The sequence below is a fragment of the Triturus cristatus genome, chromosome 6 (assembly GCF_964204655.1).
Source record: "Triturus cristatus chromosome 6, aTriCri1.1, whole genome shotgun sequence".
In the NCBI taxonomy this organism is placed as follows: domain Eukaryota; kingdom Metazoa; phylum Chordata; class Amphibia; order Caudata; family Salamandridae; genus Triturus; species Triturus cristatus.
This window is the reverse complement of record NC_140589.1, coordinates 1,541,216,939-1,541,232,372: the sequence shown is the minus strand read 5'-3', so window position 1 is coordinate 1,541,232,372 and position 15,434 is coordinate 1,541,216,939. Positions and strand designations below refer to the sequence as shown.

The 15,434-nt window shown below is 46.9% G+C and overlaps 1 protein-coding gene across 1 annotated transcript in view; it reads left to right on the top strand.

Annotated features, from left to right (window-relative positions):
- TASP1 (taspase 1) overlaps window positions 1-15,434 on the top strand; it is a 662,603-nt gene that overhangs the window by 521,578 nt on the left and 125,591 nt on the right. Inside the window, exon 11 of the mRNA XM_085612698.1 lies at window positions 2,162-2,272. Coding sequence (XP_085468824.1) covers window positions 2,162-2,272 — 111 coding nt within the window. The remainder of the gene's footprint in view (window positions 1-2,161; window positions 2,273-15,434) is intronic.

Sequence of the window (15,434 nt, the reverse complement as noted above, 5' to 3'; positions counted from 1 at the left end):
GAGAGCGTGTCGAGTACCGGCGGAGGTGAATCTGGGGTACCTTCTGATCACCCGCTCATGACCGTTGCCATGCTTTCCGAGCACTAGCTCATTAATGTGCTCCGATGGCCCCGAGCGAGCGCTCGTGTGGCACTGGGTGCAACGACCACAAAATATTTAGTCACTTATTATATTAGTAGGACAATGTCCTCTGCTCAACTTTGCTCTTGTTAGTAGTCTCTCGATAGCAAATCAGCATGAGTTGTACACACATGTCATGTACACTGTACTCTTCTATCAGCGACTTCCACCACTACTTGATTAGGTATGCACCCCGTTTTTCATCACTTATGAACACTGCTCCCCATTTCACCATAATTAGTCTTAGCATCTCCCACTGACTAGTTAGTGCACAGCATTTCTGTCATCGTAACTTTTGTCTAGCACTTAATTTCGCCTTGGCCGATACCAGACCATGTTCACGATCTGGCACTGTTAACTGGGTCAATTGTTGTAAGCCCTCACACATTGAATTGAAATACTGCACCCCAACATATAACTGCTAGAAATAAGATGCCAGACTAATTGATAGGACACTGCCATCTTAACTGATCAAATGCAGGCATTTGGGTTTTCACATGTCGATAGTACATTGCAACAGTTTTAGAAAGACATCACTGCTATCTGCCCCGGGCTTTTCCTCACTGCTTACCTTTTGAGCCTGAACAATATTGTGATACACTTGACAACCACTTAATTGTATTTGCCTCACCTGGAACGAACTGGCCTTCCTCCGTGCCCTTCCCCGGCTCCTTCTGCTGCACTTGTCTAATTCACCTTCAATCTCCCATGAATCCAACTTGAACATACTTTGTCAGCAGGAACATGAATCATACTCCCCTGTGCCCCTAAAACTGAGTTTCGATTCATAGGCATGTCTGAAAGAGTGTGCCGGATCATCTTCTCAGTGGTACATGATTTTGCCATGTTGTCCAACAGACAATTTACAATGGTGGATCCTATAGCTTAAATCCATCCTTTACTGAAGAAACCAACTGTTGAACCATCCGATCTTGGTAAATAGTCCCTAGGGTCTGACTGTGACAGAAAATAGGCCCTGGCACCAAAATGAAAGTGCCCCCCCATTAGTGACTTGCATTGCCAAAGACATAAGGACCAAGCGCTAGGTAACGTTTGCCAAAGTTGTGGGTCCTCACTAGCCTCTGTTGTTGAGTCTGCTTCTCTGTTCATCATTGTTTAATTGTGGCAGAAGCCCTTCACCTCTCCATTTTCTACGGTGTATAGCTTTCCAGTATTATGACAACAAAGTTCATACTTCAAAGTTGCTACTCTCAGGCTTCCAATGCTCTTTCCATACCTACTTAGCCCTATTTTGTGTGGAGGGCACCTTCTGTTCTGTTTCCCAGTAGCTTTGAATGCAGTTGATGTGGTTTTCATACATGTGATGGTCATGCAGCTTGTTGCAGGTCACTCGAGAGTTTCTGCGTGCTTTTCATCGAACGGTCTTTGCAATGCAATAGGTCTCGCATTAGTGAAAATGTGAGGTATTGGCATTGGAGATGCTAATGTTGTTTCCGTTTAAAATTATACCAGCAGTAGCATAATTAGAAAAGAAATTCCTTTAATGAAGCATAGGCTTCATTTACTAAGTTTCTAAGTGTCCCAGGGACACCTAGTAACAGCCTGTGGTACTGCACCCTTTACTTCTTTAAAAGGATTTATTTTCTAGGTATCCACCTAGTAACAGCCTATGGTACTGCACCCTTTCCTTCGTGAAAGGAATTTCTTGCTTATTATGCTACTAATGGCATAATTATAAACGGAAACAAATTAGCATTTGCAACTGCAAAAGCTCACATTTTCACTAATGCGAGACTTATTGCATTGCAAATGCTTGTTCTTGCATACCGGGGACAGTGTTATCTACGTTGTTTGGTGCAAAATAGAACGCAAGTTGAGCCAAAGTTTAAATAAACTGGCTGTAAACTGTATTATGGAAGTTTAACATTTAAACTAGATTGTGCTCTTGTATTTGTTTCTTGTTTATGGATTAAGGAACTCATTTCGTATTAGTTCATTTTACACCTAATTATTCTACTTAGATTGAATAAAGAAATTGAATGTATTTGATACATGTCACCCTTCCTTTCTTTTATTTTAGGCTGTGGAGAGCACCTTGTTCGGACCATATTGGCCAGAGAATGTTCACAAGCACTACAGGCTGAAGATGCACACCAAGCGCTGCTTGAGACTATGCAAAATAAGTTCATTGGTAAGTATGCAGTGCGGTCTAACAATAGGCATAGCAAAGAGTCTGTGTTGTCATATCATCTCTTTGTCATCATATAGTAAGTTTATGTCATAATGTCACCGATTCATTGAAAGGATGATCGTTTTAAATAAATGCTGCCTCTCAGTTAATCCTTAAAGCAGAGGCAGTGCCTCCAAGAGGGCGGAGGAGCGTTGCCTGTCAGTGCAAGACGAAAAATCAAAATGGTAATAAAACAAATGTATTGCCATTTTATTTACATACTTGCAGCAGCCGAGTCTGCGGGTGGGGCCAGCAGCAGGGAGGAACAGTGTGCACTTAGTTTAAAGTGCGCATGTCACTTTGACCAGATGTCTCGCAATGGGCAGCCTGACATGCGCACTTTAAACACTCCAACCCGAGCAGTCTTAGACAGCTGGGTGGAGAGCAAGTATAGGCCCCAGAGCTTCAGGACCATCGAACCAGCGCACTTGCATACTGCCTGAGCAACATGAGAGCAGCACCAGGTTTGGTAGAGGGGAGTCAAAAGAGGCTTTGGGAGGCTGTGCTCAAGCGTCCAAGTGCCAAGAGGAACAAGAAAGTACATAGATTTCCCAGGATATCAGTTCCTCTCAGATGCAGTCTGCTGTGGGGGATACTTTCTTATTGCTGTAATGAGGTATGTTTGTAGTTATAAAGCGCTTCGTGCTCCTGAGGAGTTGCTGCTGCACATTTGCGAACAGTAAGCACACACCTTTTTGGGCGTCCCTGGATGCGAGAGTGTGCGTTAGTAGTGTTTTCTATGGAAATATCTCGATGTAGTGTGTATATTTAATTGCATCTAGCAGCACAGAGAAGAATTATTACTTAAACACATGAACCTGATGTAAGCATTGGCTTAGCAGAGCTGGTCGGCTGTGACTGCTGGATCCCGGGAAGGGCAGTTCTGCACCAGTAGAAAGCCTGTGTGTGAGCGTCCTTCTTTGTCCGCACAGAGCTGCACTGAGGCCCGTCCTGTTGCCTGCGGTTTACATTGTGTCGCGGACAACACTACACCACCCAGGCTCTAATGCACCGCCCTCGTCACTGGTTACTGTACAGGTTCATCCCCTTACCACCAGTGTAAGGCCACTGCCTTTATCCATCATGACCCTTCTTTGTGCGTTGTTCAGGTTCATCCACTCCTCCAGACGGAGGCATTTCTTTCAATCACCCCTTCACTCACTGTGCATGACACAGGATCCTGTAGTGTCACACAACCAATAGAAGTCCATCCAATCGCACCCATACTCAATACAGCTTCATTCACTCACTAAATAAAGAGCGCCCTTTCAATGAAACGTGTAGCACTTTAAAAAAAAGAAACGGATGGCAGGCACTGTACAGGTTGATAAAAGTTCAGCCTATGGCACTTCCTACCTTTGCAAACTCACTCCACAGATTACCCCTGCCCTTACCCTGTATGTACGGTACTACACACCAACAATCCATACCTGCCAACTCACAAGGTGCCACCATGTGAAACACGATATCGGCTCCCATCACACGGTCTTCCGGTGAGGAGCTGATATCACACGGTGGCAGGGAAAAAGAGCTAAAAACCTCAGTAAATAGTGGTTTTCCAGCTTGTTTTCCGAGGCTTTGAACTGCTGATATCCATTAAAGGGGCGTGAAAACACCCCAGGACATCGGAACCAGACTCAGTAAGCTATTTCTTTTGGGAGGAGGGGGCTTGGGGGCGGGGTGGGCCTCAAAAGTGCCTCGTAAGTACTTCTTGGCATGAGGCCCCACCCCTTTCAAGGCACCGCCCCCTCCCCACACAGATTGTTCTTCTAGTTGACAGGTATGACAATCTCTCTTTCAAAGGCACATCATGCACAGGGTGCGCACTGTACACGGTGAAACCCATCTGTGTGATTCATTCACTAAATAAACCAGCACTTTAAATGGAAAAAGAGAAGGGCCATTACTCACCAAATTGATTGGATGGGTCTGGAAGGGGCGTGTCTGAGGTGTGGCTTTGAGCCAGACATGTAAAATATTAGCATTTTCTTCTTAAATGTGGTGTGCCCATGGCCAAGTTCAGCTTATAGGTGCAGGGCGTAATTGGTATTTTTCATAGTTTTATATAGCGTAATCTGGGCCCAAGGTGATTAAAGCGTTTTACATGAGCAGCAGAAGTTTTACGTGACGGTATACTTTTTAGTTCGAGCCTGCTCTGCAAGGCATGATGTAATTGGTATATGGGCTATCTGGGACTTTGGACATGCCCACCGCTTTTGGTTGGTTATATAGCCTGCTTTTCTAAGCTCCTTTCCTTGGTTGGTTAATGTGTTGTGCATCTGTCCCACCTTTTTGTGCTTGGTTCCCTACAAGTGGACATCACCAATTGATTCTTTTTGTTGGCTAGCTCTGGCCATCTCTTGACTCCTTGCTCTCACACCCTCCCCCCCACCTCCCGTCATTGCTGCTGGTATGACACTATTGATGGGGTAACTGTTGTAACGGCACGGTCTTTTGATCATCGAAAGCTACAAGTTCTTATTAGGGTGTTTTCGTGGACTGTAAAACATCATGGGAATTACTTCTCTTGAAGTATAGGATACCATAAGCTCAGTTTCCCCGTTCCAAAATGGCTACTCGGTTCGTCTTTTGTAGTCGCTTTATTCTTGGTATCGGGCTCTTAAGAATCGCCCGCTTGATTCGCCGCGCTATGCCTTGGATTACCAAACCATAACCCGACCCTTCTCTAGAAAGCAGCTATCTGTGTGGGAGGATGTTCGCAACGAAAGCCGCCTCTTCTCCCTGCTTAGCGGGCTGCCGCACTTCAGCATTGGGTGGACAGTGACCCTCAAGTCATGCATTCAGAGGAGCGAAATACCCCTGCTACGAATCATCACGAAGGTGAAGGTGGACTACACTGCTAAGAGTGCTCTACTGCCACCCACTTCAGAACCCCAAACATGCTAAAGACCTCCTTGTAAGAAGAAACTAGTGCAAACAATGACAGAAACAAATGATCGCTGGTAGAAGTAGCTGCTGATGCACTAAATTGAAAACCCATATGGGGTGTACTCGCTTGGGGGCAGCCAGAGTCCCAGTTACCCACCTGGTGGATGGGGGAGGTCGGGAGACTCGTGAATGTCAGGCTTACAGGACAAATATGAATTGGGTGGTGTTGATGGTAGCAGCAGGGGTCAGTATACGTTACAGTTCCCAATGCAGTCTACTCCAGATCGAGCTAGGGCGGTGGCATCATGGTATTACAAATATCCATCGAATGATGTCTATTGGCCTGCGTGGCCACTCACCACACCTAGCCATCACAAATGTTCGAACATGGGACCAAATGGGCCAACTTATCTCCATAGACACCTACAAAGGGGAAAAACAGGGCATTAGCAGCAACCATCCTCAAATCGGCTGACCGACATCATCTCTCTGTTGCGTCAGGAAGTACAGGCCCTTTTGGTCAAAGGGGCCATCAAGAGGGTACCGACATCAGAAATAGGTAGTGGTTTTTATTCCCGCTACTCTCGGTTTCTGGAGAAGGATGGAGGCCTCCTCCCTTTTGTAGATTTCTGCTCTCTTAACGATTCCTGAAGAAAGAGAAACTCAAAATGCTTACGAAACCTCAGTTTCTGTCTGTTCTAGACCCCAGGAACTGAATTGTAACGTTGGACTTGCAGGACAAGTATTTCCATATACCCGTCCTGCTGTCCCACAGATGTTACCTGCGTTTCACGGTGGACCACGAGCATTTTCAGTTCCCTGTGCTGCCCTTTGACTTCACCAGCGCCCATCTTGTGTTCACGAAAGTGATGGCGATTGTCACTGCCGATCTGCTGAGGTCAGTAGCTTCAGTCTTTTCCCTTCCTCAATGTCTGGCTGTTAAAGAGACGGACTCACCCCAGGCAGTTGTCACCTACCTCCGGACTACGGAGGACCTCCTGCATTCACTGGTATTCACTATCAACGGGCCGAAGTGACACCTGACTCTCTTTCACACTGTATACATCTGCCATTGGGATAAGTTTGTGGCTTGATGCACTTTAAAACATGCTGACACTCTTTCTGCACACTTGTCCCAGGAGTTGTTTTTTATTTTGTTGTTAGCCCGTCAAGTCTTTGCTCTATGCACAGTTCAGGGGTATCTTTCGGCCATCTCATTTCTTTTGCGGTAGCTGGCTCAATCCTCCCTGTTCAAGTCACCTCTTGTGCACGATTTCTGAAGGTCTTCGACATCTGGTCCCACCCAGTCCTTTCGTTATGCCCCAAGAACTTTTGGATCTGACCCGGTTTACAGACCCACCTCCGGAGAGATATTGCTTTGGTATCTATTATAAGGTTTAGGAATCTGCGGCTAGAAGTTTCTATCTGATGAACAAGTTACTTTCTGTTGGAAAGGTCTTTTCTAGTAGAGAGCCTGTGTAGCTGAAGATTCCCTACTGACGCTCCCAGCCTCCCCGTTTCTGCAAACCAGTCTTCCTACCTAAAAGGTTTCTGTAGGCCCTTAGTTTCTGCACACTGGTAAATCAGCCTTCTACGTAACTCTGTGCTTCTAGTGTAGAAAGAGTCACGTAAAAAAACAAATGTCAGCACGCTGGGGTGGCGGTATATAGGCACCACACATGTCACATTCGAGGAGGCCGACGCAGATCCGATAGGCGATACCTACTGATGTACAGAGGTAGACTCTTCTCAGGATTTTCCTCATACAGTGAGATTGTGATTGAAAGCTCAATCGAATATTAAGGATTCCTCTTAATAGTTGAGCTTAACAAACCCTTTATCAGAAATTGGGACTCACCTGGAGTGAGGGAGAAAATATCAATATTACAGTGGAAGAACTACAGAGAAACGTTGATGCTGAGATATACATTTACAGAGACTCATATACATTGATATACCTCTACAATGATGTTTTAATTAGACGAAAACAGAATAAACCTCTTAAAATGAATTCCTTCAGAACAAAAATGTCATCCACCCTTTCCTAATTATACCTCAATCAACACTCTTCCTTACCTCAGCCAAACCCCCTCCATATTCTAATCCAGACCCAAACCATAAGCCATAAGCTTGATCTTATCCATTCTACTTACGCTTACCCTATTCCTTTGTGGCACAGATACTATTACTTTAATTAAACAACACTATGGTTTCTTTATGAGGATATTTCCTCATAGTATTGTTTCTCTGCAGTAGTTTGTCTACAGAGGTATTTGTCTGTTCTGGATTATCCTTAATGATGTAATTCCTTATAAAAATAGAATTTCCAGGACGCGCAACATGTCGACTGCAAAGGAATAGAGCTCCTGGCTACAGTCCTCTAATCTGCTGCAAAGCTCAGATTTTAGCCTTGGCCTCTGAAAATCCTGGCGAAGGATCGGCAGAAGCCATACATATCCCTGTGGGGAGCAGAAGGGAGCATCCATCTCCCTTCCGCATACTGATATTGGCCACAGTGGAGCATGGCACGGTGATGCCACACCTGCCTGGAGACAAGCACTATCATTGGCGACTCTCAGGCGGCATATGTGTGGTGAGGGGGTTTCCAGGGCTGCAACCATGAGTGAGGCCCCGGCTTTGATCACTGGAGGTCTTGCGGGGGTTCTAGTGAGGCTCTGACATGCGACCCACCCCATGCATACTGAGAGCTGCTTTGAAAGACCTGAAGTGGGATTCCTGTGCCTGCCGGGGGAGGCCTTGTTGTTACTGGGGAGCCCCCCCTCCGGGCGCCTTTGGAAGTGCGTAGGACCACTGATGGCGGGGGCCTAGTTAGAGTAAACAATTCTCAGTTGTGGGGTGTTGGAGCGTGTTGCCTGAGTGGAGGGACACCTGTGAAATCTGGCTGGCCTCCCCTCCCCATGCGGACCACCCGTTCTTCATGTGGAGTTTCTCCTTTGTGAACTGGATCTCTGCAGTTGAGGTAGGCCCTTAAGAACACTTCTCTACAGTCTCCCGAGAGGGAACTGGAAGCCCTGTCTGAGGTGATATTGTTAAGGGTTTATCACCTTCCCTCCCTTCTTGCTTGGGTCTATAAGGGCTGCTTGTGCTGCCCCACCACACAGGAGAGCACCGATGCTTGGGCAAGCGGCTCCCTCTTCACAGACAATCCATCACTTGAGATCGAGGCCTCATAACACTCACTGGGCTGCTTGTGCTGCCCTCCTTTCCCCCGGTAGGCGAGAGGGGGGCAAGCGAGCTAGAGAGTTAACTTCCAGCTAACATGGGGCACACAAAACCAACCAAAATGTTGTCACCACCTGCACTGTTCCTGGCTGCACCCGGGAGCGCTTGGTGCTTCCCCTATGCCTGGACAAGCTAGACGCTCTCCTAACAGCAATTGAGACCTTGTGAATTTGTCATTTGCCTGGTAGCAAAAGTGGATGCAGTTGCTGAGAACATCAACCTCCTTCGACGGGATCAAAATAAGTTGGCTGAACGGGTCATTCTCAGAGTGAGTTCCTTGGCGGACGTCCAGCTCCACGCGTCTGACCTCCAAAAACAGGTGTGGTACCTGAAGGAGTGGGTACAACTGCTGAAGACGAGAGCTTATGACACGGAGGGGCGAGCTAGACAAAGCAATATAGGACTTATCGGCCTACCGGAGGACTGCAGGGCCCTAAACATGATCACCTACCTGGCACAGAGGTTCAGGGAGCTGGTGCCAGCCAAGGGTCTCCCCCCCCCCCCTTTTTCTCCATTGAGCGGATGCACTTGGTCCCCACGAGACACCCCCCTCTACAACCGATTGTTGCCATACTCCCACATTTCAAAGACCGTGATGCAGTTCTTTGAATGGCTCGCCAGTCCTTCCCGGTCCTCAGAGACAACCAACATATCCTTTTCTTTCCAGATTTTAGGTTGACAGTCCAACATCAACGGGTCTCCTTCTTGGGAGTCAAACGTAAACTGAAAGACTTGAGCCTGAGATACGCTTTATTCTAGCCTGCCAAATTGAAAGTGATTTAAGACACCAACTCGTTCTTCTTCACTGAACCCATAACTCCTCAGACGTATGCTATCCTGGAATATTCGCGTATGCATACACCCGCCAGGCGTTACCATGTCCATTCTTTCATGAAACGGAAGAGCATACATATTTCACTATTGCAAGAGTCACATATTATACGGGACAAGGGATTAGACTTCAGAAAAGATGAAGAGGGCAGGTCTACACCACAAAGCTTTCAGCATATATGAGGGGAGCTCTCATTTGGGTGTGGGCGAGGACTTCTTTTGAGGTCCTGAGTCAGGAGCTGGACACTGGTGGCAGGTATGTTCTCTTGGAAGCGCACCAGAATGGCAATCATATCCTGATAGGCTGCATCTATGCCCCTAACACTGTCCAGCCTTAATTCCTACTCCAAGTTTCGTTGAGCCTGGCTAGATGGGCACATATTCTGTGGTTATTGAGGGTGACTTCAATGCAGTTCTGGACCTTATAATAGATCACACTCATTCACCACTCCCTGACTCCCTCACAGTTACTAATTCCAAGAGCCTACATACGTGGCTACATCAACAATTGTTGTAGTCACATTTGTTTGGAGGGACAACAACCCAGGCATTAGACTCTACTCCTTTTACTCTCCGGTACATATGATGTACGCACGCTTGGACAGACTAGTTTGCTCCCATTCTCTCTGCCCTTCATTACCTCACCTGGTTATCTGGGTAAGGAGCTCTCCAATCATAACCCTTTATTGTTGGGCCTGCAGTGGGGCAAACTACTTTCTCCAATACCCACCTAGCGGCTTTCACCCTCCGCCCTCAAGGATCTTCCATTTTGAGATATGTTGGGCAAGAAGATCCAAGACTTTTTTTTACAAAACGAGGGTACAGCTTTTCTCCTGTTGTGGAGTGGGAAGCCTCCAAGGTGGTGATCCATGGTGTGAGTATTTAAACGATAGTGGGGATTAGGCCCACTATCCTTCATGATATCGAGGCAGCAGAGCGAGACTACATTGACGCCGGGAGGTATGCGACCATGACTCCTTTTCTCCTGCCCACCTTTGTTTCCCTCCGAGAGGTGGAGGTACAGCTCATGGATCACCTTCGATGCTTGGACTATGCCGCATTCTCTGCCAAGACACACCTGGAGGGACACAGGCCGGGCAGACTACTAGCTTGGCTATCTCACAGGGACAGGAGACAACTGCCTGTAACTAAAATCCAGGCCCCGGACAGGGGGCTGCTCTATTCTCAGCAGGCAATACACGAGGCCTTCACCTTATTATGTGGATCTCTATCGCTCTGCACCAGAGGCTCCTTCTCCTGCTCTTGTAAAATGTTTAGAACCCATGTGCCTCTCCAGACTCACACGGAGAGGGATTACCTCAATCCCCCGCTTACTGTCCAGGAAGTGCAGGCAGCAATTGTGGCCCTGTCCTCCAGAAAATCACCTAGGACTGATGAACTCCCAGCCAAATTCTATAAAGCATTCCAGGGCGCATTAACCCATAAATTGCTCCGGCTGTTCGAGACGGCACCGTCACTGGGGAGCCTCCCAGCCACACTCTGAGAAGCATCCATAGGGTCATTTTTGAAGCCGGGGAAAAGACCCTCTATGTATCTCTTCACATCGCCCCATTTCGATATGGAATATAGACTATAAAATATTAAGTATGATATTGGCCCAAAGAGTCCAACAGATTTTACCACAGTTTATTCATAAGGAACAAAATGGGTTCATACTGGGGAGAAATACCTCCCTTTGCGTCCGATGGTTGTTCCTGATAATGGAGACGCTGCAGGAGGGATGGCCCAGAGCGAGGGCATTGGTGCTTGAGTTCCGTAAGGCATACGATTCCCTTAGCTGAGACTATCTGTTTGCAATCCTAGCGGGGTTCGGCCTTGACCCACACATCACCAAGCAGATCCAGCTCCTTTATACTTCCCCTACGGCCAGAACTCGGTTTGGAGGGTCCATCTCCGAGCCCATTGCAGCAGGGCGCGGCACAGGGCAGGGCTTCCCTCTTGCGCCCCTACTGTTTGTCATGGCAATAGAGGCCCCAGTGTCTTGGCTGTTTCCACTGGTACAAGCAGTAAACAAGGCAATTTATTGCCAGCTGTCACCTCCATTCGGTCACAGATCCCCTTTTGACTGTTACTCCTGCTGTCAGTGGCAAGATGCGTGCCAATTTCTAAGATGGTGATTCTTCTTTGCCTCTTACCTTATTCCCCGAACCTTTCCATCTTCCTCCCCAGATCGTTGTTCCGGGACATCCATGTCCTCCTGGGAGACCTGTGCTGGCATAATTCACGCTGACGGGTGGCCCTAGTTAAACTCCAGCTCCCCTCGGACCGGGTGGCCCTGGAGGCACCAAACTTTGAATATTACTACCTGGCAGCCCAGCTGCAGTGGCCCTCCTTTTGGTTAGCAGGCCAGTTTTTGGACAAAACGGGGGCAACTTGCCCCCCTCTCTCATGCAGAGCCCTACTTCACCTCATAAATGTTAGTGCTTGTCCTCCCCTGGGCTTGCCCCTTTTTCTAAGGGTGGCTCTTTCATGCCTAAAGCGGTCACTTCATCTTACCCGACATGTTCACCTTCCTGTCCCACGGATTCTATAACTCGTATTCCCAACCCGGAGGGATCACCTTACAAATAGGCAGCTGTGGGAAGAGGCCGGCCTTACTTTCATGGGGGGCCTTTATACAGATGGGCTCCTAATGACGTTTGAGACTCTTACTGATCAATATGCACTCCCGAGGGTCAGTTCCTTCTCTATGCCTCCTTGAGGGGGTGATGATGGATGCCTGGGCCACGCAGGGCTCAGAGCCTGTCACACATCAACTCCTCCAAACACTGCACATAATGGACTCTGGTCGTAGGCTAATCACATGGCTCACTAAAGCTCTAATTGCACATACACAGTTGTCTTTACAACCCCTGTGAGATGTTTGGGAGGACGAGTTTGACAGGCCACTTCATGACAAGGAGTGTGGATAGGGTTTTAGCATATCGGCGAAAGGTTTCGCATAAAGCCCGCCTAAAACTCATTCAATTCTACTTACTCCACAGGTCATACCTGTCTCCGAAGCAGTTGGCCCGCATCTTCCCAGGTTCCTCTGACACATGCGTCAGATGCAACGCCCCTGGGGATCACGTGAGGCACGTCCTATGGGATTGTCTGCAGTTAGGGCCATATTGGACTGCTATTCATTGCCTGTTGGAAGAACTCCTGGGAATAACTAACATCTCAAGTTGGGAGGTAGGAGCTTGGCGCTTATCTATCAGATCATGTGTAATCCCTATTGCAATGCGCTTTTTGGACTTGGCCCTTATATTGGCCAAAAAAATAGTTACCGCCCACTGGAAATTTCCCGCTCGACCGAACCTCGATCAGTGGAGGGCCTTGTTTACCAGCTGTCCATAAGCTGAGGCAGTAGCGTTACACAGTGAAGACACTAGGGGACTGCGCTTGCGAAAAATGCCCCCAGGCAGGGAGACTTTACTCTCTAAACTACCTGATCCGCCTCTGGAATCATCCCCAGAATCTCCTAACACAAGTTCTTGAATTCTACCAATCACCATGAGAGCCCTCTCCCCCGTTGATTTAACCTCACTCCCCACCCATATTGCATCCATTTCCTCCTGGCGATAGTGACCACTTTCTTTTCTCTACCCCGCCCTATCCCCACCACCTTATCCCCTGTTCTCCCCGCCCCTCTACACGAGAGGATCACAGATTTACGCACTTGAAGCCCATTTTAGGCAGTTGAGGCTTGGTACTTGTTTACAAATTATGCAAACAATTTATCAGTACATACATGTACTTGTTATATGTTTGTTCAAAAACTCTATAAATAAAGGTGTTAAAAAAAAGAGACAAACTCTAAAATTCTCCTTACATGAATACCGTCGGAAAAGATGAACCATTGGGAGCACTGCACCTCCACACCACAGGGACAATAACCAGGTTGTTAACTTTTTCCTAAACTTTAACAGCATTGTTGCAGAGCGCTCATCTGTAGGGATGGTTTCGAGCGCTGCCATTTTGGCCCTACCGGATCTGCTACTTACCCTTTGATTCCTGCTGTTTGGTATGGTAGAAAGAGTCTGAGTTTGGCATTTTAAAGAACAGGCAAAAGCATTCTTTACACATTTCTTGGTCAATGAGGAATATCCAAGGTTGTTAAAAATCTGCATGCCAATTTAAATTTGATTTGCTTTCTTACTGATAACCAGTGGATTTGCTTAATTCAAGGGGCAACATACTCAAATTTCTGAAAATTAAAAATGAGCCTCACAGTAGCATTGTGACTTGCCAATAGTTTCCAAAGACTGTTCTTGGGAATCCTAAATAGATACAATTACAAAAGTCCAAATATGATTGAACAAATGGGTTTCAAACAGTAATCCACTGAGCAAAGGAACAATCTGTTTCAGCATAGGAAGACTGAAACACACAGGCTTTGGTCACTGAAGTGATTTGCGAGCTGAAATATGAAAGCATATTAACATGCAACAAGAAAGCAGAAGCAGAGCCTGCCAGCGAAGGAAATGAAGTTCTGACACGCAGATGGGCATTCAACTGGTGCAGAGGGCTGCAGAATAGAAGAAAATTACATGGGCTTCAATTTGGTTCCTGCCCTGGAAGCAAGCAAAACAAAAACTGCCCAAAGACCAGTGCTCATGACGAACATCGGCAGCACACTTCAACCTGGTGAGAAGAAATAGACCAAACAGTCCAGTGCTGGTCCAGAAGGTTGGACCAGTGCACGGGGCACACCATTTAAATCAATCAGGATTGACCACATGGCCTGCAGGCATGTTAAGAAGATATAGTTCTTTGATTTCCCTGTGCACCCTGATCGAAGAGTACAAGTTCCAGCACTAATTATTGGTCTAGGCACGGCATGAAACATGAGTAGGCGGTAGTGAAAGACAGAACAGCTGAAAATAGTTACCCTCTACAAGATCTGAGAAACTGATGGAACTGTGAGGCCACACCTGACGGTGACTGTAGGCTTCTCCAGATGAGAAAACAGAAGCCTAATGCAAGTATGGAGCCATGAATCCCTGAGCTGCTGTGGTTGGGGAGGCTGACCAGGATCTCTACCGAGGCAAGCGAGAGGTAGCTGCACCAAAGGTTGGCTCTTGCCCTGGGAACAAGCAATGCTGCCTGGGAATAGGCACTCACAGCAGATGCCGGAAGCATATAAACATACAGAAAGATGTCAAAAGCAGAGCCTACGAGCGAAGGAAATGAAGTTCTGACAGGCAGATGGGTATTCAACTGGTGCAGAGAGCTGCAGAATAGAAGCAAATGACATGGGTTTTGAATTTGGCTCGTGCCCTGGTCGCAGGGAAAACCAAAGCTGCCCATAGACCAGTGCTCATAACAAACATCAGCAGCACACCTAAACCTGGTGAGAAAAATTAGACCAAGTAGTCCAGCGCTGGTCCAGAAAGTTGGACCAGTGTGTGGGGCACACAGTGGAGCTCCCTCCCACGAAATAAAAAGGATAGTCCCACAACAGGCGAGAAAATAGGAGGCAACCCTAAGGAGTAAGGAGTCACACTGTTAAGTGCACTGGATCTAATGACTGTTGTATCTTGCACACACAGTGGGACTTATCCCACACAACACTGGATGAACTGACTTTATTAGTCCTCAGGACAGAACTGTAAAGGCGTCATATCTCCACATTGATAGGTAATTTAGGGGGGGTTACCTGTTTTTACATATTTTATATAATAGCACCCACTTCTGAGACACCTCAAACTCTCATCCTGAAACAACTGAACACTGAGAAATTCTGTAAAAGAATTAAGAGGCAGACAACATAAATAATCATTCCATAAAATACACTGAGTAGTGGAAAAAATGAATAAATTAGGTTGAAAGGAAGGAAACGATGAGGGACGCCAAGCACAAGTATACAGTATGACACAGTTATCTTAGGAAAGAAAGCGTGTGGAAAAATGGGGAACTAATGCAGAATAAAACATTTAGCTCAACAAGTGCACTTGTGACAAGATCAAACTCAGAACAAAGCAAAATGGGTGCACTGCGCCGATCTCTGGAGAAGCGAAAGAGCGACAAGAACTCATCCTAAATGTAGTGCTGATAGCAAGATGGGAAGAAATAACTCCCTTCATGATAGAATTGATGCTTAGGTATAGACTTGAATTTAGTCAGATAGGACCTCCAAAGATTGTCTGGAAGAGTA